This window comes from Sturnira hondurensis, unplaced genomic scaffold, assembly GCF_014824575.4.
Source record: "Sturnira hondurensis isolate 20B ecotype Veracruz unplaced genomic scaffold, ASM1482457v3 Scaffold0007208, whole genome shotgun sequence".
NCBI classification, from domain to species: domain Eukaryota; kingdom Metazoa; phylum Chordata; class Mammalia; order Chiroptera; family Phyllostomidae; genus Sturnira; species Sturnira hondurensis.
Genome location: NW_028079839.1, coordinates 737,339 through 764,860, shown reverse-complemented (window position 1 = coordinate 764,860; position 27,522 = coordinate 737,339). Strand labels below are relative to the sequence as shown.

The window sequence follows — 27,522 nt, the reverse complement described above, 5'->3', positions numbered from 1 at the left end:
ACAGCCTCAGACAGTAGCGTGAACAACAGGGAGAGGGGATATCCGGGCAGAAACACCCAGAGTGGAAAGTTGGCACGGTGTCGACAGATGAATCGACAGTATTTGTCCGGAGGCACACTGAGCCTGCCCGGGTGTGGGGCTCCTATGATGAGCCAGAGTTCAGGGGAAAATGGGGAAGCAGGCAGCCAGATTCAGAAAACCAGGAACTCGTTTCTTTTGGCATCTGTCCTTGTTGCTAACAAGTACTCTCCTTTCCAGGTTGCCCACCTCTTGGTCTGGAAACCTTAAAAATCACGGACTTCCAGCTCCACGCGTCCACAGTGAAGCGCTACGGCCTGGGGGCGCACCGGGGGCGACTCAACATCCAGGTACCAGCACCAGGGAAGGGCTCTGACTGGCGTGGCTAGCCGCTCTGGTCACAGACGCATGGTGGCTCGCTGAGCCGGGGTCAGGCATCTAACTGCCCACTGCGTCTCACCCGAATCCCACCCCCCCAACAGGAAAGGCTTCGCCACAGAACCCCCATCTCTCAGAGACAGAGGGCCAGGGTAGGTGTCTTTTCTGAGGACATCTTTGTAAACAGGGTGCTGCTCACACCTGGACCCCAGGCAGTCCACTTGCAAAGGATGTGTCTGGAAAGAGCAGGAGGAGACCACTGAGCCCCATGGGGATGGGCAAGCAGTGGCCTTTGTCTCCTCTCTCCTGCCTGCCGGTGCTCCTCGGCACCCCCTACACCTCTTCCAGGCGGTTCCGTGGCTCTCCCAGGTCAAATTCTCAGTGGCTCTTCTGGGCCTGGCACTTCGTGTCTGGCCTGCCTCCTGAAGCCCAGGGGCCACCGCAGCCCTGGCCCATGTGACTGTCAAGGTCCTACTTCCAGAAGGCGAGCTCCTTGTACACCCCATGCACTGTGCACTTTGGGGCTCTGGGCCTCTTCTCAAGCGGGTGCCCTGCCCACAGCCCCCTCTCCTCCACCAGGCATGAGTAGCTCAACCTTTGACACTTAGAGATTTAGGGTCTTTGGAACAGTGGTCTCAGAGCCCCAGCTGCCTCATCGGTAAAATGGGGGTCCCCAGCATCTCCAGGACTCACTGAATGGTGAAAGTGAGTGGCTTAAGATTCTAAAGCATTTGCTGGACCATCTCATGACTTTGCTTCAAGCCTCTGGTAGCTTCCAGGTGCCCTTGGGGTCAACTCCCTACTGGGCCCTGCGTGGCAGCCCCCGCATTCCTGCGTGGCGCTGTGCTCCTGAGCGATGGTTGACATGTTTCCTGGGGTCTTATCTGCCCCTCCTGGAGCAGAGGCCACAGTTAGGAGGGGCTCCGTCTGTCCTCCTCCCCTGCGCTCCCCCTGCCCCCCTGTGCAGGCCCACACGTAAGAAGTGAGCCAAGAATGCTGGGTGAAGACCTGGCCGTGGTGCAGGGGCCAGTTTCTCGCCATCCTGCCTTTGCTCAGCCACACAGGAGGCCGGCTGATGGGCAGGTCATCCTCCAGGAAGCGCTGGGCCAGGCTGTCCATTCTCTCTGGTCATCTCTCCTGCCTCCTCAGTGCTTCACCCAGGGGCGGCTCACGCCCGGCAGAAAGCATGTTCCGGAGGCTGAAGGTGTCGGCAGGCACGCGCTCGGGCCTTCGGTGAGGATGAAGCGGGGAGTTGCCCTCACAGGGATTTGCTTTTCTTCAGTGGCGTGTCGTCCACCCAAACACCCTCTGACGAAGTCTCCGAGCCTGCCCGTGCGGTGTGAAGTTGCTGCTGCCCAGCCGGGTCTGCGCCGGCTGTCCCCCCCCACCGCCCCTGGGTCCCCCTGCCCTGTGGGTTAATCACAGAGCTCCGGGTTGCCTGCGGCCCCCCACAGGGAAATGATGACCTTGAAATGCAGTGTGAACATAACCACGCCTTGTCTCACACACGTGTGTTTTGTAGGCACGCCAATGAAAGGGGTGTTGTGTGCGAGAAGGGCCGAGGTGTCAGAAGGAGAAACCGTAGTTAAATGTTGCAGGGCAGGGTGTGGGCCCCGCCCCATGGGCACGTAGGTGGTCCGCCCAGAACGCAGGGGCTGGCAGGCTTGAGGCGTGCCGCGTCTGCTAATGAGCTGAGTGACCTTAGGCAAGCCGCCTGCCCTCTCTGAGGCCCCTTTCATCCTACCGCCGGCTCTGGTGCCTTCACAGAATGCGAGGACCAAAAGGCACGGAGGGAGAAGTGCCATGTCCCTGCCGTTAGAACGCACTCACTCATCTGGCCGTCGTGAGGGGCGCGCTGTTGGCAGGGGCTGTGCTGGACCTCAGGGCAGATGTGCAAAGCCCCCGTTTACTCCCCTTGCTCGGAAGCCCCCCCGTCTGCAGCAGAGGGGCTGGGAACGTGCCCAGGTAGTAATCTGCTCTGTCCTGCTTTCCGTGCGTTATTTCATTTGTTGCTCCACAGGAGACAAGTCCGATCTTCGTCATTACCTCTCTTATAGAAAACAGACGTATGGATGGGTAGAGTCACGTGGTTAAGCTCTCCTGGGAGAGGCAGGGTGTGAACTCCAGCTGCCTGAAGCCTGGAGTGGTTGCTCCTGACGGCTTCATGAACCCAGCCCCCGGGTTCCTCCCAGGCAACAGATAGAAGCTCTGGGCAGGAATTAAACCACGTTCAGCCCTCTTTCCTGACAATCGTCTCACACTGATTTGCTTATCTGTCACCCTCGTCGAGTGGTGATCTTGCAGACAGTGTGAATCTTGTTCTCCTGAGTGTCCTACACTGAGCACGGTGTCTGCCCATCTGTCTGTGCTCACCACGTGTTTCTGGGCAGTTGTTGCCGAGTTTAGGGGCACCATGGCTGTTGGGAGGGTGGCTTCTTGAAGGCAGTGCTGCGCGCTGCTCTGCTATCATGTGTGTTTTACTTTCACACATTCGTCCATAGGTGATTGGCAAATATGGAATGATGTCATTGTGATGTTGAAGTGGGCTTGGCTCGTGTGTCATTTTTGCCAGGACATTAATGTTTTGGGGGACCAGGCACCAGCATCTGGTCCCAGAGTGCACCAGGACGGCTGAGTGCAGAACTTCGGAGGAATTCCATCCCGTGCTCGCTCTCTGTGCTCCTTTGGCTCCGGGGTGGGGGTGGGTGGGGGTGGGTGGGGAGGACATGTTTTGGGAGGCGTGTTGCTCAGGGTTTTTTTTTTTTTGCCCATTTTGCTCTTGACCCACAAATCAGTAGCTGCCATTCTTCCTTATCCCCCCTTTTATTGTACTGCCTCTACCGTGGGGTTTTTGAATGTCCAATTCTAGCATTGTAGCTATACTATACTTTTAAAAAGTCAATTTTGCATGTTTCCTTAACTGCTGATATTTTTAGGACTGATTTCTTTTTTAAGTTCTTCTGATTACAGAGCTGCATGGATTTTGAAGCCTATTTTCTCCATGAACTTGTCTTCATAGCACAAGATTTTGCAGACAACGAGCTTTTACTGCATTGTATTTGCCACATTATAGCAGAAACACCTGTCTCTCCATCTCAGTCTGTTTGGGCTGCTCTAACAGGACACTGTGGACTGGGTGACCTTTAAACAACACAGATCTATTCATCGCAGTTCTGAAGGCTGGGAAGTCCAAGATCAAGGCACCAGCAGATTGGGTTTGTGGTGAGGGTCCACTCCCCGGTTCCCACATGGTGTCCTCTCCCCATGGTGGTGGGCGTCTTTTATCAAGGCACTTATTCCATTCCTGAGGGCTCTGCCCTCATGATCTAATGACCCCCCCCCCCCCGCAAAAGCTCCTCCTCCTCCCATACAAGTACTAGCCAGGCCTGACCCTGCTTAGCTTCCGAGATCAGATGAGATCGGGCGCATTCAGGGTGGTATGGCCATAGACAAGGCCCCTCCTCCTAATGCCGTCACCTTGGGGATTAGGTTTCAACCTATAAAATCTGAGGGAACATAAGCATTCAGCCTGTAGCATTCCCTTGTCCTCATCTTTTGCATGTGGCTTTGGAAGAGTAAAAGCCCCCTGTAACTCAATTATAACTTCTCCTTTTTGCAGGAGGAATTTTATTTATATCAATTGAACATAAACTCAGGGAAGAAACCCAGGGTCCAATGGGACAAGATAGATCTTCCAAGAATCCAGGGAAGAGCCCCAGTTCAGCAGGCCGCAGGGGTTTGCCCTCTGACCGAGGATTAGTCTTGCCACGCACCCAGGACCCCTGCATTCTCCAACTTGTGAGGCTGTGACCTCACACAGAATTGTCTAAGGTTCCCAAGAGATCGTCCACGGCTCATTCACTAAGCAAGGGGGATGGGCAGGTCAGAGACTGCGCCCCTTCCCGGTGATGTACCCCCTACCATTACATGGAGGCTTCCTTAGCTGGAAAGCCTTCAGCAAATTGTAATGAGACATGCCACTTCCAAGAACTGGTTTCCAGTTCATTCCTAAGGCTCTCAGATAGTGTGAGTGTGAGCCTGACATGTGACCAAAGAAATGAAGCCCCGAGACCAAGGCTAGAACTTAAGGTTCTGCCTGTCAATGGGGATCTAGGAGAGCTGATGCTCAGATCTGAGTTTTGAATGAGCTGACATTTTGAGATCATGAGAAAACACATGGGATTCTGCATGAACTCCTCCGTGTCTGTGTGATGCCTGGTCACGGTCACTTGACCCTGCAGCCCTGTCTTGTCCCACCTGGGTTAGAATGACTTGGAGTTTGGCCCTTAGAGAAGTTCACCTCTGGTACCACATTCACGGGCAGATGCCTGGCTCCGACGCCAGCGGATCAGAGCCATTCCTCGGGAACCAGCCACGGCTCCCTGGTCAGTGGTTCGCTGGAGGAATCTGACAGAGCACCTGGGTGCTGACATTAGGAGCTACTTTCCATCTTCCAATTGTTGTTTTACCTGAAACGAGGCATAAGACCAAAAAGATGGTCAGTGCCTATGGCTTGAGATGTACCCCGCAGGAAGACAGGAAGTCAGTTATAGCTCAGTTCTGAGCTCGGTTTATCTGAGCGTTATCCTGGTGTCAAAGTTCAAGTGCATGGGGACACCCTGTGTGTCAGTCTGCTTGTCCCCTTTGGCCCTGGAGGCACCTGGAGCCCCACTTTGCCCAGTCCTGGAGACCACGTTTATCCTGCGGGAAGTACGTGGGCAGCATCTCAGACATCACGAGTGCTTGCCCCACTCCCGCCTCTCTCTCTGCAGCCATTTGCACCCGGTGTTCTGACCCCAAGGCTGTCTGTTCCTGCGGGCCTTGCCGGTTCTCTGGGTGGTCAGCCTCCAGCCTGCTTCTGGCTATGCAAAGCCTTACTATAACTCAGCAGGACCCAGTTGGGGGGCTGTCTGTGTGTGGGGCGCTGCGGAGGCAAAATTAATCACTGTGGGGGTAGTTTCCAAGCCAAGGAATGTCCCACTTGTTCTGATAAAGAGATTTCGTTCTGCATCTGGCTTCAAGGAACCGTCTGGGAGACAGCGTTTGCATGCCAAAATGCTGGAATTTTGGATGTTTGGGTTTTTATGGAAATCACAGGACCGAATATTTTAAGTTACGACTCTCTTGGAAGATTCACCATGAGCATTACCGTAATGATGGTAACATGCTGTTCTCGAGGAGCTTGCCTGGTCACACACGAGCCGTTAGAAGAACTCAGAACAGGGAGGGGGACGAGGAAAAGGGGAGCCCAGGGAAGCAAGACCCTGGCCTGCAGGTCACAGACGATTAAGGACTCGGCACCCCCCGGTTCAGAAGTGGATTCTGTTCCGCTTTGCTACCTGAGTTTTTCTCACCTATGTTAGTGCATTAGTTTGTTAAATTAATACTTCATTTCATTTCCAGCATACTTGGAGAGAAATTCTGTTTCAGAGATAAGGAAGTTGACGTCTCAGAGGCTAAATGACCTGTCCTAACCCCAAGGCTAGTCAGTGTAGAGCTGAGATTCAAATTCAAGTTCGGCCACTGGTCGGAGCATGGCTCCTTTCTCTGAGGCGTCAGTGCCCAGGAGAATGTGAATGTGTCTGCCAGCTTGCAGTCTCTCCTGGTGTCTCATCTTGTGACTCATCTCCCTGACCAGCTCCTGGTACCTTTGGGACCACCTCCCAGCCAGGCCCAGAGAAGTCCCAGGGGTATAGCTATCTAACCCCTGGGGCCTTGTGTCCATGCCGTTAGCACAACTGAACTTGACTTCTTAAAGGGTGCCCACCCGGCTGTGTGCCTAGCCACGTGCAGGCCAGGCGGACTGTCTCCAGGCAGGTGCGGTGGGGAGTCGGGGAGCAGGCCGTTCTGTGCTGGGCTTTCCACGAACACAACAAACTGCCGAAGGGACGAATCCGGAGTGGGGGCAGGACAAAGGAGAGGAAAGGGAGAGGCAGAGGGAAAGAAAGATCAGAGCAAATTCTTTCTTTTATTTATTCATTTCACCGATACAAAAGCAAAACTACCTCCTGAGGGCCTTTATGTGCCAGGCACCTGAGTAAGTCCTAGGGAACAATGATGAGTAACTATAGAAATAGTCCCTGATCCATTAGCAAACATTTATGGAGGACCTACTATGTGCTGGGCCCTGTCTAGGTGCTTGGGCCACCTCAGCAACCAAATCAGACAATGGTCCTTGTCATTTGAGAGCCTATACTCTAGTCGGGGAGCCACATAACTGTCAGAAATGGAATCAAATAGAACTTTCATAGCAACTAGAAGGTGAGAGGTGCTACAGAGAGAAATAAACCTACAGCAGCAGTGGAGGTCAACCAGGCTGGCCCTGGGTGGGGGGCAGGTCATCGTTAAATGTAATCAAGGTGGGCTTCCTGGAGGAGATGGGCTAAGTTGGCTTGAGGGTCCACAGGGAGTCAAGTAGCTGTGGGAGGAGAATGCTGGGCCGTGGGAAAGGCTGCAGTTACAGCAGGTCTGCATCACAGCGGGCAGCAGAGAGCTGGTGTGGCCGCAGCAGACAAGGACCCGCAGGTCACACTGGGAGGACTTGGAGCCCGTTGGGGGAGCCATGGAAGGTTTGGGGCACAGGAATGACTTAGGTGTGCAAAAGACCAACCTTGTCACTGTGTTGACATAGGGGAACAAGCATCGGAGCAGGCGGACCTCTTAGGAGACCACCTCAGGGTCCCAGACAAGAGGTGGTTCTGGCCCCGGCTGCACGGGAGGGGTGGTGGTGGTCAGAGTGGTTGGGGTTTGCATATTTGGAAGTAGCGTTTCCCGATGAGGCTGTAGATGAGGTTCGGATGAGGAGTGCGAGAGATAAGAGTCAAGGAAGCCTCCGGTAGTCGAACTGGGAAATGGAATTATAAAACAAACACACACCCGAAAACACCTGGCCAGGGAATGCACTGTTGCAACCTCCGTTAACGCTCAGAATGAGAGGACTGTGCCCATCGGCTGCCTGAGGCTTCCATAACCAAGCACCACAAACGGGGTGGCTTGTCTCTTTGGGAATTTAATTCTTTATTTCTAAATGATATTGATGTGTTTATTTATAAATTTCTGACTTTATCGTTTGAATTCTTATTGTGGGAGATGAGCATTGCAAGTCCTTTCAGTACCTGTTTACTCCTCTTTAGTGCTTCCAATAAAATTGTATCTCAAATTTTGGGGAAATCTATGTTCAAGATAGTTGTGGTTGTGTAAATGTTGCTCACTATTGAGCTAAGACACAGGGTAAGTTTTGAGACAAGGAATAATTAATTAGGTATCATTTTTGACCACTTTTTAAAAAAAGATTTTATTTGTTTATTTTTAGAGAGAGGGGAAGGGAGGCAGAAAGAGAGGGAGAGAAAGATCAATGTGTGGTTGTTTCTTGAGCACCCCCTACTGGGGACCTTGCCTGCAACCCAGGCATGTGCCCTGGCTGGGAATCGAACCAGCAACCCTTTGGTTCACAGGCTGACACTCAATCCACTGAGCCACACCAGCCAGGGCTTGACAACGTTTTGTTTTCCTAGATCTGCTAATCTTTTTAAGAACAACTCCCACCCCCTGAAATAGGTCTGGGTCTGTAAAACACCCTTTGATGTAATCGTCTGTAACATAATATACCCACCCAGTGTTTTTAGCCTCACTTTTGTTTTTACGTTTCTGCAGAGGTCTGTCAGGAGCTCCATAGTCTGGGCTGCTGTCTGGGTCTTCTGCCCAGAGGCCGTCCCGGGCCTACCTTCCCCATCCTTCTGGGAATGCCCTCCTGGGTTGGGGTCCTTGATTTGTGGATCCGATGTCTTCCTCTTTTTGGCGTTCTGCCTCTTTGTTGGTGGAGCATATCCTACAGTAGCTTTATGGAAAGGGCGTGAGAGAGGAATTTTTGAGGCTCTTTGAATATGAGAATGTCTTTATTTTACTGACGCAGTTGCCTGACAGTTTGGCTGAGTACAAAATTCTAGGAGGAGAATCTTTTCCTTCTGAATGAAGTCCTTATCCCTCCATTCTTCTAGTTTTGGGTGTTGCTCTTGAGAATTCTGGTACCCTTGTTATTCCTTTGCTTTGTTTTATATATGTGTTTTCTTTTCAGTTTTCTTTCTGGAAGCTTTTAGAATCTTCTCTTGGTTACCTGTGTTTTGGGGTTTCACAGCGATATGCCTTGGTGTGGGTCTTATTTTACCATACTAGGTTCTTGGTGTTTTTGGAGTCTCAGGACCCATGGATCTGGGACGTTATCTAATAGCATTTTTTTTTTTTTTGGTAATTTCTTTCCTTAAAAATCTTCTGAATTTCTTCCTCTGCTCTTCTCATTTTTCTGTTTTTGTCTATTACTATTGGAATTTTCACATTTTAAGAGTTCTTTCTTGTGCAATACTTTATTCTTTCTGAGAATATCGTACTCCTGTTTTGTGACAGGGAAATCTCTTCCTTCGAAGGGTAGCACTGTAGTTTTCCCTGAGGTTTTCTCCTGTTCTCCACTACACTTGCAGTGTGTTTTTTGCTTCTTTGCTCTACGCCTGGCAGCACCGTGTTCTGGAGTCGGAGGGAGAAAGGGGGCCGGGGCGTCGCATTCTCCAGTGTGTGGATGGCCACTGAGCTCCCTCTTTTGACCTTTCACGCCGCGCCTGCCCTGCTCTGTGTCTGGTTGTGCCCTGCAGAGCCTCTGTGGTTTGTTTTTTAGAGAAAAATTTAGGTCTGCCGTGGAGTGAAGGGGCCTGGGAGTCTAATTTTTGAAATGTGTGCATTTTTGACTCAGTTCTCTGTGTTCAGCCCCACCTCACTGTCCCCTTCCCAGACACCTGAGAACCTACATCCGGGGCTTTTTCAGGTGCTGCGAGGCAGGCTTCTCGGGGGTGTGCCTCTCGTAGGGAGCATCTCCTTTCCTTGCTAGGTCAGCCATCTGACTTCTGTCCTCATGTACTTGAGCTTGGGGGTTATAAGTGGCTTCTGGTTTTGTCAGAGATCCAGGTTGTTATTTCTTTATCTCGTTTTCTTTGGGGGGCATTTTTGAGAGAACACCGATTAACCGGCGTATGTATTTACTACATCATCTTGACACAGAAAAACCTATTTGGTCTCAAATGGATAGTATCAAGTTTTCTCATTGTTAGGGATATATAATCCCCACATTTATCTTAAGAAAAGTTTAGTCTGTTAGAGGCATTGTTTTTTTTTAAGGTAAAGTAATTATATATATAATCTAATCGCCTTGAGAAAATCACATTAATTCTTGATATATTTGGTATCACATTACAAATAATCATGCCATGTAGTGTTTTCAAGACTAGCTTATACTTTAAGGAATGAAACCTTTTGTTTTAGCAATTGCTGACTGAAGGTTTTCCAGAGCGCACGAAGCCTGTCTCTGCGTTACAGAACAAATGGGGGGAGCGCACCCTCCCTCAGCTCCTCGGAGACGTACAAATGTCATTTGTTGCCGTGTGGTGTCATTTGGTGACATCTCTGGGGCTGGTACCTTCTCTCTCACCAACTTCTCCCAGGAACTTGCTTCATACACTTATAACTGGTTTTGCGGAGGTGGCTGTCATTTCCCAGAGGTGGCCGTCATGGCCCCGTGAGTCAGTTTCGGGCAGGGCTCTTCAACTCCCGACCATGCGCCACATTTAATGGGCTGTGTATCGAGCTCAGGAAGGGCTGATTGGCAGCAGGGGCGAAACCAGGAACCTCACCTTTAAGTCCAGATCACAGGCAGTGGGCCGGCCGAGTGCCAGGAGCACAGCCCCTACAAGCCGCCAGGGGCCTCGAGGGGTAAAGCTCCCGGGCTGGGTGGCGTCTCTGCTCTTGACTCCTTGGCCCGTGACCAGGCACCGCCAGCCTTGATTTGCCAAGATCATCGGAGTTTTAGACACATAGTTCACTGACATGTATCGAGCACTTTTTTCTTCCCGAGCTCATGTCATGTACAGGGCCCTGTTGTAAGCACAGTCAACCCTCAAGGGAGAAATCATGGTCGTCCCCACTTTAAAGGTGGGGATACTGAGGCACAGCATGTAAGCAAGTCGTCTGCATTTATGTGGTGCATCGGTGGCAGAGTGGGACTCACACCCACACAGGGGGACTTCAGACTACAAGCTCTTAACCAGCACCCTGGGCAGGGGTCAGTTTTAAGGCGCCAGGACCAAGACCCAAGCTGCTTTGGGGGGGCCTCTGTCCATCTGCCCGGTCTACGCTGCAGGAGGGCAGGGCTGCGCACGTTCCCACCTTTCTCTCCCTCCCTGTTGCCTGGGCCGCCACTTGTCACACGGCAGAGCGAACGGAGCAGCTCTGAACATCAGTCTCTGGGGCTGTTCACAAAAAAAGAGGAACAACAACAAGGGCGACGTTGGCATTCTGGTTCCTTGAAAGATGAGCCGGGACAGTGTCGGTCACCAGTGTGCGGCAGGTGTCTTGTTGGAAGGACAACTGCCTTCAGTGGAGAAAGGGAGCAGCCGCATCCTATGCCCTTCAGGCTGGGGCAGTGCTCTCGCGGACTGGCCTCGTTGGGGAAGGAGAGGTCTCGCTTAATAGAGCCCCTGTCACCGTAACGGTGTGCACTGAAGCACCGTTAGGAACCACCAGTAACACACACTTGCAAAAATTGGCCGTTCTTTGATGGTTCTAGAAGGTAGGACCTTGCAGCACCTGCAGGTCCTCATCACGGACACCCCATGGGCCATGAGACCCCGAGGGGCTGATGCATTGGGTTTCTGGAGCACGCTGACTAACAGCTTTTGTACTGACCGTCATGGGAGAGGTAGTGATTCTAGAAGACGATGACATGTTAGCATTCTGATGTGCGCCGTCAGGGCTCTTCCAAGGTTGTTCCAGGAGAGGACTGGAGATGCGCGCACTGCGGTTTGGTCCCGATACAAGGTGTGTGCCAGCCGGGGCCGTGATGCAGAGTTCGCCAATGGAGCCCTCAGTCAAGGTGCTTCTCCACTGTAGCCAGACTCTCACTCCGTGGTTGCCCGTTAGAAGTCAGGCTTCCCCAGACTTGGGCTGAACAGTGCTCAGAGGTGGGGAAGATGGGCGGGCCTATCATTTTTACCTTTCCAGTCTCATTCAGACTTTTCCCACCTGATTATGCACTTGTGAAACAGCCATGGGAACTGGGAACCATGCAGAGAGGGTCTTCGTAAACCGGGAAGTTTCATTTGGTTCAAATGTTGTTTTTCTTTTTTTCTATCCCCCCTCCCTCCCTCCCTCCCTTCCTTCCTCTTCTCTCTTCAAGTAGTGCTAATACAAGGAAAATCCCAGAGCAGAAATTTCACCTACCTTGTAAATTCAGATCATAGGAACCTTTGGTAGCAATAGTAGTAGATAGTCAACACATCGGGTGACTCAAGTACTAATACCTAAGTACTCCCTACATGAGCTTGGCCTTGGCCACCTAGCTCACACATGACCTCTGCTGTGCGGCTTTCTTTCCTGGTCTGCCCCAGACTCTGCCCCAGACCCTGCGCCAGCAGGGCAGCGCTGTCCTTGAATGCCCTTGTAAGAGTTGGCTCCCACTCCTGAAGTAACACACGCCCCATCATGTTCCAACTCATGCCTTTCTTCCCGCCCGGAGGCTGAGCTTCGGGGACAGACGAGTCACCTCGTGTCCCAGTGCTTGGCGTGGGCAGGCTGGTGAGTAGGGGACAGTTTGTATCTTTTAGATGAATGAGTAATAGCAGAACTCATTAAATTTCATCTCTCATACTGAGCGAGCAGAGGGCATGTCATATTCAAAAACTTCTAACTTTTAATAGTAAACAACTCTCGTTACTGACTTAGAGTGAGGAGTTCAGGGCACCGTGTTTCTTTTCGATCCCCTTTCTCACTCTCTTCCCTGCCCCCTCTGAAAAGATGTGCCTCGATTTTCATGGCCTCCTGAAGAACACCCGTGTTTCTTTCCAGGCAGGCATTAACGAAAACGACTTCTATGACGGGGCGTGGTGCGCGGGGAGGAACGACCTGCACCAGTGGATCGAAGTGGACGCCCGGCGGCTGACCCGGTTCACCGGCGTCATCACTCAGGGGAGAAACTCGCTCTGGCTGTGAGTGTGGCCGCACCGGCTTCGCAGGCTCTGTGCCGCCTGCAGACTCTTGTTCTAGGGTTTGGGCAGAGACCGGGCAATCTCAGAGAGGGAGCTGGTGGCAGGCAGTGGAAGGGGAGGAAGTTGGAATGTGGACTGGGGGCTGGTTATGTTGTAGACTCGAGACCCCCGGGAAGGTGCATCTCTCAGAACGACATCCTCCCCCTCACGGGAACAGGGGAAGGACCCGCCTGGCAGGTTAGGCTGAGACAAAGCGGCAGGTGCATTATTGGTGCCCTGGGTGGTGGCCTGAATGCAGCTGGAGATGGAGCTCTGGACAAGCTTTGAGCCACAGGTGGCCGGTCTCAGCCACTGTCCTGGGGGAGAAGGTCTGAATCTTCCCGACTCTGGGAAGAAGGGCTAGAGGCCTAGGCAGGCTCCCAGCTAAAGGGTGACTAGAGAGGTTGTAAGGATGGGCCAGTGTGAAGCCCGAGAAGGAGATGGCAGCCCATTTCTCAGAGTCCAGCTTGCGGCCGGGGCGGGGTCCCTGACAGGTGACTGGTGGCAGGCCTGACAGAGTTGGCTGCAGCCCCTTCACACTCTGCATGGCCTGGTGCCATCACACAGGGAGCGGTGCTCAGATCTGCAAAGGAAGGGACTGTGGACACACACTCCAACAGCAGTGATCCTTGAGGACGTTCTGCTGAGGGCAGTGAGCCAGTCACGAGAGGACGGGTACTGGATGGTTCCACTTACATGGGGCCCCTAGAGGAGGCAGATTCGTAGGGACCCGAAGTAGCATGGCGGCTGCCGGGGCTGGAGAGGGAGCGGGGCGTTAGTGTTTCGTGGGTACGGAGCTTCGCTTTGGGGTGATGAAAAGTGCCGGAGTCGGTGGGGAGGGATGGTTGCACAGCAGTGTGAGTGTCCTTACCACGCTGAACTGTGCATTTCAAAATGGTGAAAATCACAATTTTATGTATAGTTTACTATGATAAATGGAAAAATAGAAGTGCAAATGCCTCTCCCCCCCCCCAAAAAATGAAAACCCTCTTGCCCTGCGCCCAGGGCTGGACGCCCCGTTTGCAGCCAGGTTACATGGGCGAGTCTGTTGTTTCTGACACGCGCACACCTGCGGCAGCCCCCTGCTGCCACTCAGACTCCATAACGACTATTTCTAATAACCCATCATTTGCTCAGCCAGGCCTCCAGCCCCATTTCAATTTTCTGCTATTACAGATCATTTTGTAAGGAGGCATTTTCATCCTTTTTTTTCTTTCTTTGAATGACTTCCTTTACCCAATTTCCAGCGCTGGGATAATTCGTGCATTTCGACAACACTTGCTTACACAGTTGTGCACCGCATTTTACCTGCTTCCCACTCACTGCATGCATTTACACGTGCCGTGTTTTTTCTGTGGTATGTGTTTCTCTCTAATCAGGGGCTCATTACCATGACAATTGCTCTCACTGTTTAGATTCAGAAAGGCAAGGGTTTTGGAAAAAAAGTTGAATTACTCAAGGAAAACGGAAACTTGGAAAGAAAGACTGCTTTGCGATTATTCACGGGAACGAGAGTGGGGACTCTGTCTCAACGCTGGGCTATTAACCTGTCTGACCACAATCATTAGCGGCCCACTGGTCGGGTTATTATTGGATTAGAAAGAAAGCAGCGTAAGAATAATGCTCACTTTCCATTTCAACTAGAAACTCAAGAGGGTGTGGGTGAACAAGAAATTGCGGTAGAACAATATCTTTCTTTGACTGAGCTGAGGACAGGAACATCTAAGAGGGAAGAGAAGGGGTAGAATTGCTTTCAAGGGGCAGTTTATTTTTGTTAATGTCTAAATGTATTTCAAGCCAAACTATTGTCCAAGGACAATGAAAAGAAAGCGGATGGGTTTCGGTTTGTGTTAGTGCCGGGAAAAGAACCGTCTGCACTAAGGGCTGAATAAGAAACAAGATGAGGACGCATTCGGGTGTCTGAGCCCCTTTTCCCGGAGGCATGAATAATGCCGGAGGCGTTCGGATCTACTCCACTAGGACCAGAAAACATGTCAACAGGAGACCATCAAATTCTAATAGTAAAGACCGTCGTTGTCCCTCTCTCCCTCTGCCGATGACATCTGTGCTCACGCTGTGCCCGGGATGGGCCCTGTGGGACCATTTCCAGTATTGCCGTGTGCTGGTTTCTGTGTTCCTCCCTGAGCCTGAGCACCTTGACAATGGAGGTGGGGCCTTGATCACATGTCCTTGCAACCTTGCCAAGTACCAGGCATCTGTTGCCCGTTCAATCACTGATTCTTTAATGACAGCGTATTGTTAAGAAGTTACAAATTGACAAAGGCTCGTTCATACACAATGGTAAGGAATTAACTAGTCCGTGAGTGCGAAGGACAGAGCGCACTTAAAACCGACGTGGGGAGAGAGGAGGGTCTGGAAAGAAAAGCCTGAGGGGAGACAGAGATGCCGGAGTTGGGTGACATCCCATCTGTGGCTGTGGGATCCTGTCATGGCTCTTGGCTCCTGTTGGTGATGACGTTTCTCCTCTCTGGACCTCAGTTTGCTCTTCTCTAGAATACGATGACTATTCCCTATCTCATAAAGATGAGGTGAACGTTGAGTGAAATTGTTCTACTGTTTTAAAATTGCCCGGCACCTAGCAAGTGCTCAGTAAATGGAAGTTTCTTCCCTTTGCACTATGCAGAACAGTGGTGTCCAACCTTTATCTTTAGCCACAGAGCCTTCCTTTAGGTAAAATCTGTCTTGGACACACTTAAAGAAGACAGACAAGTGAGGTTGCTCTGTGTGAATCTCGGGGTGGGGAGCGTCGCCTGCCTTGCCGCCCCCTCCTCCCCACAGAGCCTCGCTGGAGGGTGCACCCCAAGTATCTCCATGTAGCAAGCCTCCCAAAATCCTCAAGGGCGCCTCTGTGGAAGCACAACCCTGCCAACTCCTTCAAACACTGGTTGCTGTTTCCTGAATCCTACGGTGTAACAGGCAGGCGTGGCATTCAGAACAGGACAAGCCATGGCGGGCTTGGAGTTAGGGTCTGATTTTCCTAGTTCGATGTGTAGTCTTACACCCCAGTCTCCGAGAGTTGCACGTTGGTTGGTGATGTTTTAGAAATGCAAGGGGAAGGGGTTCGCAGCCCCTTGGAGTTGGCCACATGGATGTTGAGGTTTATAAATGGCTTCTGTCTGGTGTGGGGAACACATAAACACTTTGGAATTAAGCACAGATGCCCCTCGATATATTGGGCTTCCTTTTGCTGCTCCCCACAGATGTTGCATCTTTTACGAATGGAAGGCAAGACCCTCCACCAGCAGAACGATTACGACTCTCTTTATTGAGATGCTCACCTTATCGAGGTGGGCTGGAAGCCCACCTGCAGCGTGTATTTAAGTACTGCTAGTACTTTTCACTTACAGAACTTCTGTAGTTGTTATTTTAAGTGAGCAACCGAGACCTTATTTGTTCCCGATGCTCTCTTTATGTTTTTATGGATTGGATCATCTGCGGTCGGACACTCCGTAGAAGCCCTGGCGATACAAAGGTGAGCAAGAGGTGGCCACTGGCAGGGAGCTTTCAGGCTGCGGGGAGAATCCGGTATGTTAACAGGGCCGCTAGAATCGGCAAAGTACATGCTGGTGTGGGCTGGGACCGCAGAGCTGTCCCTGGGCCCCGGGCGCAGAGGGAGCGCAGGTCATGAGGCTTAACCATGGTCCACAACTAGTTCCTGACCAAGTGGGTGAAAAACCCTATGATTCTAGTTTTGGTATTTTCAAATAATTCATGCTATTTGAAAGTAACAAAATATAATTGTTTTCATGAGACTGAATTTCACAGATATAAATTATCCTTCTCTATTAATTTCAATTTAGGGAAATATTAGTATACTATTAAAAACCCATCTTTCATTTCCCTAATTTCTGAAAGCTTGTGAGATGTAGGAATGTTATAATTATAAGCAATGTGATGATGGAAACGTTAATTATGCTGCCTGAGGTGCATAGATGCTCCTAATGATTTGGGCAAAATACAGGCAATTTAAAATAAGCAAATGTTTTCCATTTTAATTGTTTAATAAGAAAAACGATCGTCATTACCTCCTGAGAGTCTGTAAATGGTGCTTAAAGGCAGGTGGCAATTTGACTGGTGAGTCTGCGAGGTGAGGGCTGCGCAAGGTTCCACTCCTTGGCCGGCTGTGTAAAATGCAGTTGGCTGATCCGAGGGAGGGGGATGGGTTCCGCGGCAGCCAGGAGCTGGCAGGGGCTGAGCCCCAGCGGGAAGGAGGCGGCTTTGCTTTGCCCGGGGAAATCTCAGTCGGGATTCCAAGTGTGGGCTTCCGCTTCGAGAACTCCGATGGTGGAGGAAGGGAGGAATGGGGTGGGTGAGGTACGGACCCAGAAGGCCAAAGAAAGGTCTGTCTCCTCGTTTCTTTCTGGAAGACAGCTGTGTTCCCAGGAGGGAACAGGGCCAGTGGGGCAGGTCCCTGAGGGGCTCCAGTGGTGGTGGGATGAGGGGCCGGCATGGTTGAGGGGTTCACTGTGGAAGGGGGAGGGTGCCCTGGTCCCCTGAGGAGCTAATGGTGGGGACCAATTCTGAGCGGGATTCGGAGCTTTCCGCCGGGGGGTGGGGGGGGGTGGGGGGGGCGGGGAGCGTATATTCTTGGTGAAGTTGGCACTCCAAGTGAAGTTTGGCACTGTTGGCGCCTAGTCCACTAGGGGGCAGTAGAGCTGTGGGCAGTGCAGCTGTAGGCGGTCCAGGGACCAGGACTTGGTGGGATCCATGTGGGATTCAGGTGGGATCCAGGGGTGGTCAGAAGGATCTAGAGCCAGAGGGCTGATTCTATGGGAGCTAAAGTCAGGTTCAAGGAGCCCCTGGGGGGGGATGAGGCGTCAGAAGCGATGGAGGTGCGGTGAGAAGGACATGGCCCCCTGAGGACTCCATGGGGCAGTAGAGGTGATGCCTGGGGTCATNGGGGGGGGGGGGGGGGGGGGGGGGGGGGGGGTAGAGAGGAGCAGACGTCCGGGAAATGTGAGGCCACAGGGCTGGCCATTGAGCGCTGTCCCTGTTGGAAGCATCTCCAGGACACTCTGGACCCTGGCTCAGGAGGAGAGGAGGAAGCAGCAGACGAGATGGTGGCATCTTAGTGAGAAGGGGGATGTGGGTGAGAAGAGGCAGAGGTTGGAGGATGTCGGTCCAGAGACTGGGAACGGAGAGGGAGCCTTCGCAGCACCTTCTGGGCTGGGCTTCTGCCTGGTGGTTGGACCTCTGGGCCCACAGTGACAAGTGTTCACCTGCTTCCTCTCTCTCTTCAACCTCCTCTGGTTTTTTGCTCCCAGAGGGTGGATCCTGGCATTTTTCACTCCTCCCGTGGGTCTGGGCCCCAACATAGCAGGGCCTGGCAGGGGTGGAGGAAGGGGCGCAGGGCAGGGGCCAGGAGCCCTGGAGGGTGCCGGGCAGCCCCTGGAAGCAGAGCTCCTGAGAGAGAGGCAGCTGGCGCATCAGAAAGCATCTACTTGCCTTTTTGGGAGCGAGTGTGTGTGATGCCCACTGTCTCATGCTGTGTCTCCTCTGTTATTGACAAAATGGAATGTCGGCTTTTGTGGGCACTGGAGAGACAGAAGTTTCCAAACTCTCTTCTAACCTCTTAGAAAACTGTCAGTTTTGAACTGTGAGTTTTGGCATGAAAGGGAGAGCTTTCAAATGAAAACATCCCCAGGTTCAAGTAGAAGGGCAGCGTGCAATCATTTCTTCATTTCATGTTACTTTCCAATAAGGCAGAGAACATCATTTGGAATTAAATAAAGCTCTCACAGCCACGTGGCTCACCTTGGCTTTCCGGGTGCTGATGACTCAGGGGCAGGTTCTCGGATGGTAAAATGTCTGAGCAGAAACAACTCTAGAACTCCCTCCTAACAATTCTGTTGTCCTCGACCCCTGGTTCTGACTCCGCAGGACACTAGCTGGACAGACCTGCCTTCTTGCATCTGCTTCCTGGTGGAGGGGGCCCCATTGTATGGATGAGGAAACTGAGGTTTGGCAAGTCTCAGGAACTTGGCTCATCGCTCTCCACCTCTTGTGAATGAATATGCCTGTTCTTCTGCTCCTTGCATCCCTCCACTTTCACTGCTGCTTTTCCTCTGTGCCGCAAGGCCCTGAGCCCCTCAGATGGACTCATGTGCTCCCCGCCTGAGCACTTCCTGAGGCTGGGGCCAGGGAACACGGCAGGGCTGTCCCCAGGGCCAACTTACCCATCAGACACAGCAGGCATGGTACCTGGGACCTCAAGATGCTTAGGGGCCCAAGAAAGTGTTCAACTTCTTTTACAATCTGGAGGAAATAAATGAACCTTTAGGGCTGAAGAAAACATTTAAACACACAATGTTAATGTAGTCATCTTTATATCAACAGTCATAAAATATGACTTTTAAATATTTTTTATGGAAGAAGGGGCGTATTGTTGGCAGAATAGCAACCCCCAAAGATGTCAGCATCCTGGTCCCAAGCACCCATGAATATGTCATGTCACATGCCAAGGGGGACTCGTAATTGCAGACGCAATCAAAGTTGCGGATCAGCTGATCTGAAAATGAAGAGATGACCCCGGATCTCTGGGTGGGCTCTGTGTCATCACACGGGTCCTTCAAAGTGGAAGAGGGAGGCAGAGAGAGAACAGAGAGGTGGCCACGTGAGTACGTGCCCACTGCTGCTGGCTGTGAGGATGCAGGCTGGGGCCCTGGCCTCCCGAAGTTGGAAAATGCAAGGGAACAGATTGTTCTCTAGACTTCCAGAAGGCGCACAACCTCACTGGCACCTTGACTCTAGGGCTCCTGACCTCCAGACCTGTAAGGTCATAGGTGTGTGCTGTTTAAACCACTAAGTTTGCAGTCATCTTTCGTGGAAAAACTGAAGTCCCCATTATGGTGAGTTGCCCAGGGCCCACCCAAGTCCTCCCGTGGCCTAGCGACCCCACCCCTTTGCTCTCTGATGCTGGTTAGAGACTTCCACACTCACCACGTTCTAACGGAACAGAATGGGGACCAGTCCTCTCTCCCGTGTTTAGGATTCCTGTGAGCCATTTCTTTCTTTTCTTCCTTTTTTTCCTAATCCCAGATTTGGAGGACTTCAAATACCTTCTTTTTCCTTTTCACTCTTTGCGAAAAGAGCTTCCCAACTAGGAGCCATCTCGCCCTACCCAAATTTATTGGACTTGGCCCCCAAAGTGGCATTTCCCCCCTCTTTCCCTGGTAGACATTTTTACTGGAGGCAGTGGAAAAGAAATATATTTCTAAGTTTCCAGCATTCCGTCCTATGGTCTGCATTCTCAGAAAGCCATGGTAACCAGTCCATGTGAAAAATGCAATAAATCCACAGGCTGGTTTTCCAGCGTCCAGCCTTTGGCTGTGCTGAGAATGTGGCTGAGACGCATTTAACTCCGAGGCTGTGGTTCCAGTGGGGGTTGGGGAGTGAGAATGGGAGTGGGGGTGCACTTATGTTCTCCAGTGTTGTGTGCAGCTGTGCTTGTTTCAGACAAGACACAAAACTTAGTTTTCTTAAGGCTTCTGAAGCTACTAAAGGCAAGACTAGACCTCTGGGGAGCAGCGCGGTAGCTCAGAGTTTGGAATCGGCCACAGTTGGGATTTGAGCACGTTAAGCTCAGTCGAGGAGGGGACAGTAAGGGGCAGGGGATGCCTGTCCCTCACAGCTCCAACAGAAAATTGTCCTAAAAATAGGAGAGATTTGGGACCCCCTTCTCTGAGTGCAAAGGGGTTTAACAGTGTTTTCCCTACTTATGTGAGAAAGGAGGCAACCTCCAGGGCTTCTCCCAGCAGAGGCTGTGGGGTTTTTGCTCATTGATCATGTCAGATGGTACTTTCTGAGGCTGATCAAGGCTGTCTGGGATGATTTGGGGGGGGGGGGGCGCTCTCCTGTGAGGTGGAGGGAAGGAAGAATCTGACAGGCAAGACTGATGGCTGGACACTCCAGTGTAGGGGACACCCCAGCCCCGTGGGCACCCTGAGGTCTTACCCTGTGTCCACCAGCATTAGTTCTTTGCGATTAGACTTACTCATGTTTTTTCCCCAATTATTCCCTTTCTTGTCACTTTTTGCTATACAACAATTCCAAATTTATCCATGGTTAACAATTAGTCTTGTAAGGTTTATGTCATACTTAGAAAGGCTGTGCCCCTTCTTAAGATAGAAGTGATTTTCCCCATATTTTCTTCTAGTACTTTTATGACTTAAATTTTTTCCATTGAACTCCTTGAAGAATATGGAATACATTTCGGTGCACAGTGTATAGAATAGATCTAATGGCTACCGGGGTGTCCCAGCTTTATTTATTACATGATCCATATTTCACCCAATGGCTGAGGTAACTCCTCACGCCTGATGTGACGGTATTTGGTGGGGAGCCTTTGGGAGGTGATGAGGTCAAACCCCCACAGTGGGTTACTAACCCCCACAGTGGGTTAGCCCCTCTCTAGCCAGTAGGGTTCTTTATATTTATTTATTGATTGATTTTTAGAGAGATAGATAGAAAGAGAGAGAAGCATCAATTTGTTATTGCACTTCTTTACGCATTCACTGGTTGAGGTTTGTATGTGCCCTGACCGGGGCTCAAACTGATAACCTTTGGTGTATCAGGACAAAGCTCCAACCAACTGAGCTACTCAGCCAGGGCCTGGTTCTTCATAATACGAAGTCCATTCTGAATTGTGTTCAAAGCACAGTTTAGGTACAAAAAATAAATGGTTTCCTCTCATTATCCTCTACCCAGAAGCTTCTGGTCTTCTTGGGATCTCTGGTTGGTGTCCAACCATCTCAGCAAAAATGTCCAAGTCATGTTTGGGGGTTTTGATTGGGATAAAAGGAGGTTTCCAAATGGGAGAAGGCGTGACTCCTCGGGTGCACTGGTCTGGCCCCTTCTGACACTACTGCAGACCGCTGAGTGGCTGAGTCCGGGATGTGCTGGAAGATGCCGCGTTCCATCACAAAACAGTCATGGTGGAAATAACTGCCTGGGGTGCGTTTGTGAGCAGTAGGTGCACTGTACGTGCTGACTCTGTTCCTTACCACACCCCTGGAGGTCAGGGTCCGGCCACTTACTCTTGGCTGCCAGTGCTGGAGGTGGCAGAGTTCCGACGGGGCAGAGCGTGTCCTTGCCGCCCCCAGGATGCCAACCAGCTCCGGGAACTGTCTGCAGCGGCCCTGTCCGCTCGCTCTCCAAGCTGCAGCGAGGCCGGAGAAGGCACACGTCCTGTGGTGTGGACATGCTCCCTTGATAGCCTCTCCCATGCCTGGTAGGAAGCCCCCTCTTCTCTCTCTCTCTTTGGGGGAGACTTCATGCTGCGCTGCCTTCTGTCCAGACTGACAGAGCTGCTGGGCCCACAGCTTTCCTAAGCGTTTTTAAAAGTTAAAATCTTTGCAAAGTTTCACAGAATCCGTTATTTTTCTTCTTTTTCAAACCACCTTCTGATCCCCAGTTTTCCTTTAAAGTCTATCTGAAAAATAACATTAGCGCGGCCAACGGAGCAGTCAGCTGGCAATACATGGCGAACACAAGGCGGGCAACGGGAAGCAAAAAGCAAAGTGCTTTCCAATTTTACTCCCGTGAAACTCCCCTGACTTTCTCTCCAGAGTAGCATCATGAAATGTGAACTCAGAAGGAAAAGAAACAAGAATCGCTGCTTCTTAATCCTGCTTTATAACAGAAATATAAACTGGCCTCAATTCTTGTATGTGTTGGAAGAAAGTGACCCTGAATTGGGTTGAAAAATTAAGAGAGTGCCAGAGCAGTGAAGCAGAGATGAGAAAGAGAGGAACACGGGGGCTTATTTTTTAAATTAACAAATCACGGGGGTAGTTTTAAAAGTCAAACAGCACATTACAAACAGTTGTCTGTGCCCCGTACCCCTCGGTCTCGATTCCTGGTGTCCCAAGGCAACTACCACAAACCCTTTAGCTGGTTCTTCTGATTTATTTTTCTTCATCCCTGCATTGCTGAAAAAATACTTTTAGTACTGTTTTCTGATCCTTTTAAATTGGTTATTATCTGTTGACTTTCTACTGTGAAAGGTGAGAATTTAAGTCTCGTATTGACTTACTTGTAACTCTCCCGCCCCGCCCCGCCCCGCCCCCAATGCGTGTGTCTTCTCATTCTCCCAAAAGGGTTATGTTACCGGTTTTAGGTAAATCCGTCTTTTGTATTGTGGTCACTGTTGAGCCGTTATTTATGGCTGCATCTCATGGGGTTCTGTAATTTAGTTCCTTTCCTGTGTGACTCGCTTGCTCTTACTGGAATAACCACGTTTGAGTGGTTTGCTGGGTTTTCTGGGGCCTCCCAGGAACGCTCTTCCCTGATTCCATTCGCCGAGTGGGAGGCTCGGGGCTTCGGCAGGAACCACGGCCACGGAAGCCTCTGCCCCCACGTGCCCATCGCTCTCCCGAAGTGGACGTTCGAGTTCAAGTAAACACCGAGGGCCGTCCTTCCCCTCTGGCCAGGCAGTGTTGGACTTCATTGCCCACTCACTATAGGTGGAGTTTCCTGGGGTTTCTTCAAACAGTTGGCTCCTCCCACACCGTGGTAGGAGCCTTGTTCAAGGAAGAGGCTCATTTTGGCCTTGTCGGTAGTGAGCCCATTAGCAGGAAGAAGTAGGTCATTGTCCTGGCCGCTGGAGACTTCTGGAAGCTCTTCCACTTCCAGCCCAAGGCTCAGTGTGCTCTTCTCAGCATCCTTCCCACCTGCCACCACAGGAGTACCCCCACTGCACAGCGGGGTGCCAAGTAGCCCTGGGCAGTGTGTCCGACTGGATGTCACTGATGAGAGACCCCATATAAGGCAATGGTTCTCAACTGGGGTGCTGTTGCTTCCCCAGGGGACATTTGTTAATGTCCAGAGACCTTTCTGATTGTTATGACCTGGGGGTAGGGTGTGAAGTAGGGCGCTGTGGCAGGGAGGCATCTAGTGGGCAGAGGGGGCATCTAGTGGGCAGAGGCCGGGGCCCAGGGCAGGCTCCCCAGCAAAGAGCTATTCAGTCTCCAATGCCAACAGGGCTGAGACTGAGAAACCCCACTTGAAATTCAAAATGGCATGGTAATTCTCCATTTGTCTTGTTCAAAACTATTTTGAGGACTGGCTTCAGCTCAGCGGGCACTTGGATTCAAACTTTGCCAGGTAACCGCTCCTGCTTGTGGGGGTGGTTCGAGACCCATGGGCACTTGCCAGAGCTTTAAAAAAAAAGAAAAAAAATTATTTTGAGGCTGGGATCAGCGTCACTGCAATTTACTAGTGAGAAAAGGGAGACAGTTTTCAGGGGCTTATGACACTGAAGTGCCCCCAAGGGGCGGTGACCGATCTGGGGGTGCTGAAATTCTGAGCCTGGAGGCCAGGGGAAAGAGGAGCGTACAAGGAGGACCAAAGGGTGGGAGACCCGAACTTCCAGGTGTGGAGAAATAAAGGGGATCCCACTCTGTCCAGCTCGTTCGATCCGACTCCTGCAAGGGGTGGCTTGGTTTTGGTTTGGTTTTCGTCTGTGTGTGAAGCGAGGGAGCCGCTGGAGCATCCCCGCCGTTCCGCAGTTAGGAAGTCTGTGACAGGCGCTTCTCCACCCGGGCTGCACGGCTCTGCGTTGAAGTGTCCCACCCCAGGGAATAAAATGTCAAGGTGGCTTTGTGATGCTGGGGAAAAAGTCTCTCGGAGGCAAGTGGGGGAAAGCCGCAAAGGCCTGTGAGTTCCAAACCTTTCCCGAGGATTAGGGGTCCAGGAGACCCGGGTATCGTAGCTCCGATCCGTGAAGCTGGCTCTCTCCCAACAATGGGGGTGCCCGTCACAAAAACATCACAGGTGCAGCTGTGATGCTGTCCACAGGGAGCCGGCACCACCCTGCCCGCACCTCCCTGAGGCCTCTGAGCCGCCCAGTCTCTCTGTGCTCCCTCACTGAACTTTCTGCACCTGCCTCCGCACAGGCCTCCACTCCCTTCCCTTGAAAATTTCCGTTTTCTTCCCTGTCTTTCTCGTTAGCCTGTACAAACCCCGAGTAGAGGGATCGTATAGAATTTACCTTCGCTTCTCAGAGGCTAGCATGGTATTTGTGATACAGTAGCAACAAGGTGAGGAGCGCCACTTAACCCGTTCCACGTCGCTTTAATTTTCTCACCTGGAGACACTTTCAGACGCAGTTCAGCCCTCCCTCAGCGTTACTGACTGGCAAACAGCTCTTCTACCACCCTGGATTATCCACCTTCTTCATTTTAATTCAGATTGAGTCATTTCTTTTTTTTAAAGATTTTGTTCATTTATCTTTAGAGGGGAAGGGAAGGAGAGAGGGAGAGAAACATCAATGTATGGTTGCCTCTTGTGCGTCCCCTGCTGGGAACTGGCCTGCAGCCCAGGCATGTGCCCTGGCTGGGAATCGAACCATCATCCTCTGGGTCACAGGCCCATGCTCAATCCACTGAGCTACACCAGCCAGGGCAGATTGAATCATTTCTTGATGGCTGCGACAGATCCTTACTGTTACTAAGGCACAAGAGGGTTAAACTGGAAGATCAGTGGCTCCCTGGAAGTGTCTGGAGGGAGCATCTGAATTATGTTCATGGTTCAACTAGGAATTTTCTATGTTGTGATGGTTATATTAAGAGCTCCGTTTCGTAGGGCAATTACTGTGATCCAGGCGCTAGGCTCAGACTCCACGTACTTGACCTCACGTGATCCTCACTGGCTGTGGCGTTGTTACCTTGACTTACAGCCGAAGCTTGGAGGCCATAGGACTCTCACGAAGGTCACCACTAGTAAATGCAAGAACTGGGGTTTCAGGTGGGGCTTCTTGACCTCAAAGCCTGAGGTCTTAACCAGCGTACTGTGACACCTCTCCACATATAAATTAATGTCTAACCTCCTAGCAGTTGTCCTGATTTTTCTCAGAAAGGTTAGGCAGCTCACTGGGTTTGCGTAGGATGCAAACAAGGACGTTGGATTTGAGTGGAAACGGCCTTTATTTCTCTACTCATTTTCTTATTGTACGTTCACTAAAGACACAATAGTACTTTCGAAACGTGTGCGTGTGAGTAAGACCATGCCCAAAAAGCTGGCTGAGTCACATTTTAAAAGTACTCCGAGAAAATAAATGTCAATGTAGGATTTACAGCAACAATATCATTCAGAAATGAAAATGGAATGAAGTCATGTTCAGAGGATGGGAACCGGAAACATTATTGCCAGCCTACGTGGTTTAAAAGAAATATTAGAGAGAGTTCGTCAAGCAGAAAGAAAATGATCTTCCATGAAACTATGGAAATGCAAAACTTAATGAAGAGTACCAGAAAGGGCAAATAAATTGTTTTATCAACATTAACTGCAAAATTAATGGTCATGTTTTATGAAATTTGAGACATAAACTAAAAACGAATTCCAAAATAATCCAAAAAAATGGAGGGAGGAGGGATGGGCCCAAGGTGTGGATGCTTCCAGCATTGTTGTGAACGTGGCAGGCCTTCTGGTTTGAGTGAGGGTAGTGACTCTTTAAGGTTATCTTTAGGATAACAGTGAAAAGAAGAATGTGAGTGAATAATCAGTAAGTTAATAAAAAGAAAATAGATGAATAATAATGACATAATAAAATGCAAAATAGAGAAAAAGGAAGACAGGATAGATCAAAGAAAAACAGTAAGATGGTAGATATAAGTCTAAATATAATAGAAGTCATGTTACATTTAAATGAACTATATTCTCCAATAGAAGAAGAATATTATCAGACTGTGCTTAAGGAAAAAAAAACAGAAAAACTGAACTGTATTCTATTTAGAAGAGACACTTTAAATTCAGGGAGACAAGGTTAGAAGTAGAAGGATGACAGGGATATGGCGTAGGAATCCTGACCAGACCAAAGGGGTTAGCTGTCCTGATAGCAGAGGACGTTGGCTTTGAAGGCAAGAAGCACTCATAGAAATAAAAAGGGACGTTTCATCATTACAAAAGGCAATGACCAATAGAATATGACACACTCTCACATCTGTACGCACTCAGTAGCCCCACTTGACTGTATGTGAAAAGCAAAGATTGGGAGAATTGGAAGACAGAACAGACAGACTCACAGTCTGACTGGTATTCTTGCATATACCTCTTCTACAATAGGGCCTATGGGCGTTGTATGTGGCCAATGTCCACAGGCGTCTGTGTTTCAGACTAGTAATCTCAGGGTGGATAGAATAAGCAGGCAGAAGATCATTAAAAATGCAGAAGACCTCAACACAATGAATGCATTTGGCTGAAATAATATGTGCGGAGCATCACACACAGTGAGTATAGGACTGATACTGTTTTCAGGGGCACGCGGAACATGAGCCAACATGGACTGAAGGCTGAGCCACAGAGAAAGTCCCAACAAATGTCCAGGGATTGACGTGATTCAAAGTATGTCCTCTGTCCACAATGGAATTAAAATAAAAATCAGAAATAAAAAGGTAACCAGAGAAAATTTAGTACCCAGGGATTTAAAAGTAGATTCCTAATGAGTCTAAGATCAAAGAAGTCGCAGCAGGAATTTATATTTTGAACTGAATAATAATGAAGATAAGATTAAAATTATGGCATGTGGCTAAAGCAGTGTTCAAAGGGAACTTTATAACCTTAAAAATATACATGAAGAAATAAGACTGAAAACCAGTGATCTCAAGGAACTATTCAAAAAGAACAGTGAATCAAACCTACAGAGGGTACCAAGAAGAACATACTGAAGAGTGGAAATTTATAAAATATTAACTTGAGCCTTAGGAAATTGCAGATATTCAACCATTTTGATCTATAAAAATGGTAGTTTTATATGGTTCAATCTAATAGGAAACTAATAGTAGTAAACAGAGTCAAAAGTTGATGTTTTAAAAGAGTAATAAAACGAACATTTCACAGATGATCACAAAAAGAGGGAAAGAATGAGGACCAATATTGACATTGGAAAACATAGGAAGATATCTTCATGATCTTAGATGTCAAAAATGTATTGAAAAGGGCTCAAATGCTGGAAACTAAACATGTTTAATTGGAGTATGTAATGATTAAGAAATTCTCTTCATCGAAGAATATAAAAAGGAAGAAAAACTGGAGAAGAGATTAGAAT

At 50.2% G+C, this 27,522-nt stretch overlaps 1 protein-coding gene across 2 annotated transcripts in view; it reads left to right on the top strand.

Annotated features, from left to right (window-relative positions):
- The window catches only part of CPXM2 (carboxypeptidase X, M14 family member 2), an 84,188-nt gene that overhangs the window by 23,950 nt on the left and 32,716 nt on the right, over nucleotides 1-27,522 (top strand). For both annotated transcript variants that reach the window (XM_037051143.1, XM_037051142.1), the window contains 2 exons: nucleotides 259-368; nucleotides 12,280-12,419. In XM_037051143.1, coding sequence (XP_036907038.1) covers nucleotides 259-368; nucleotides 12,280-12,419 — 250 coding nt within the window. The remainder of the gene's footprint in view (nucleotides 1-258; nucleotides 369-12,279; nucleotides 12,420-27,522) is intronic.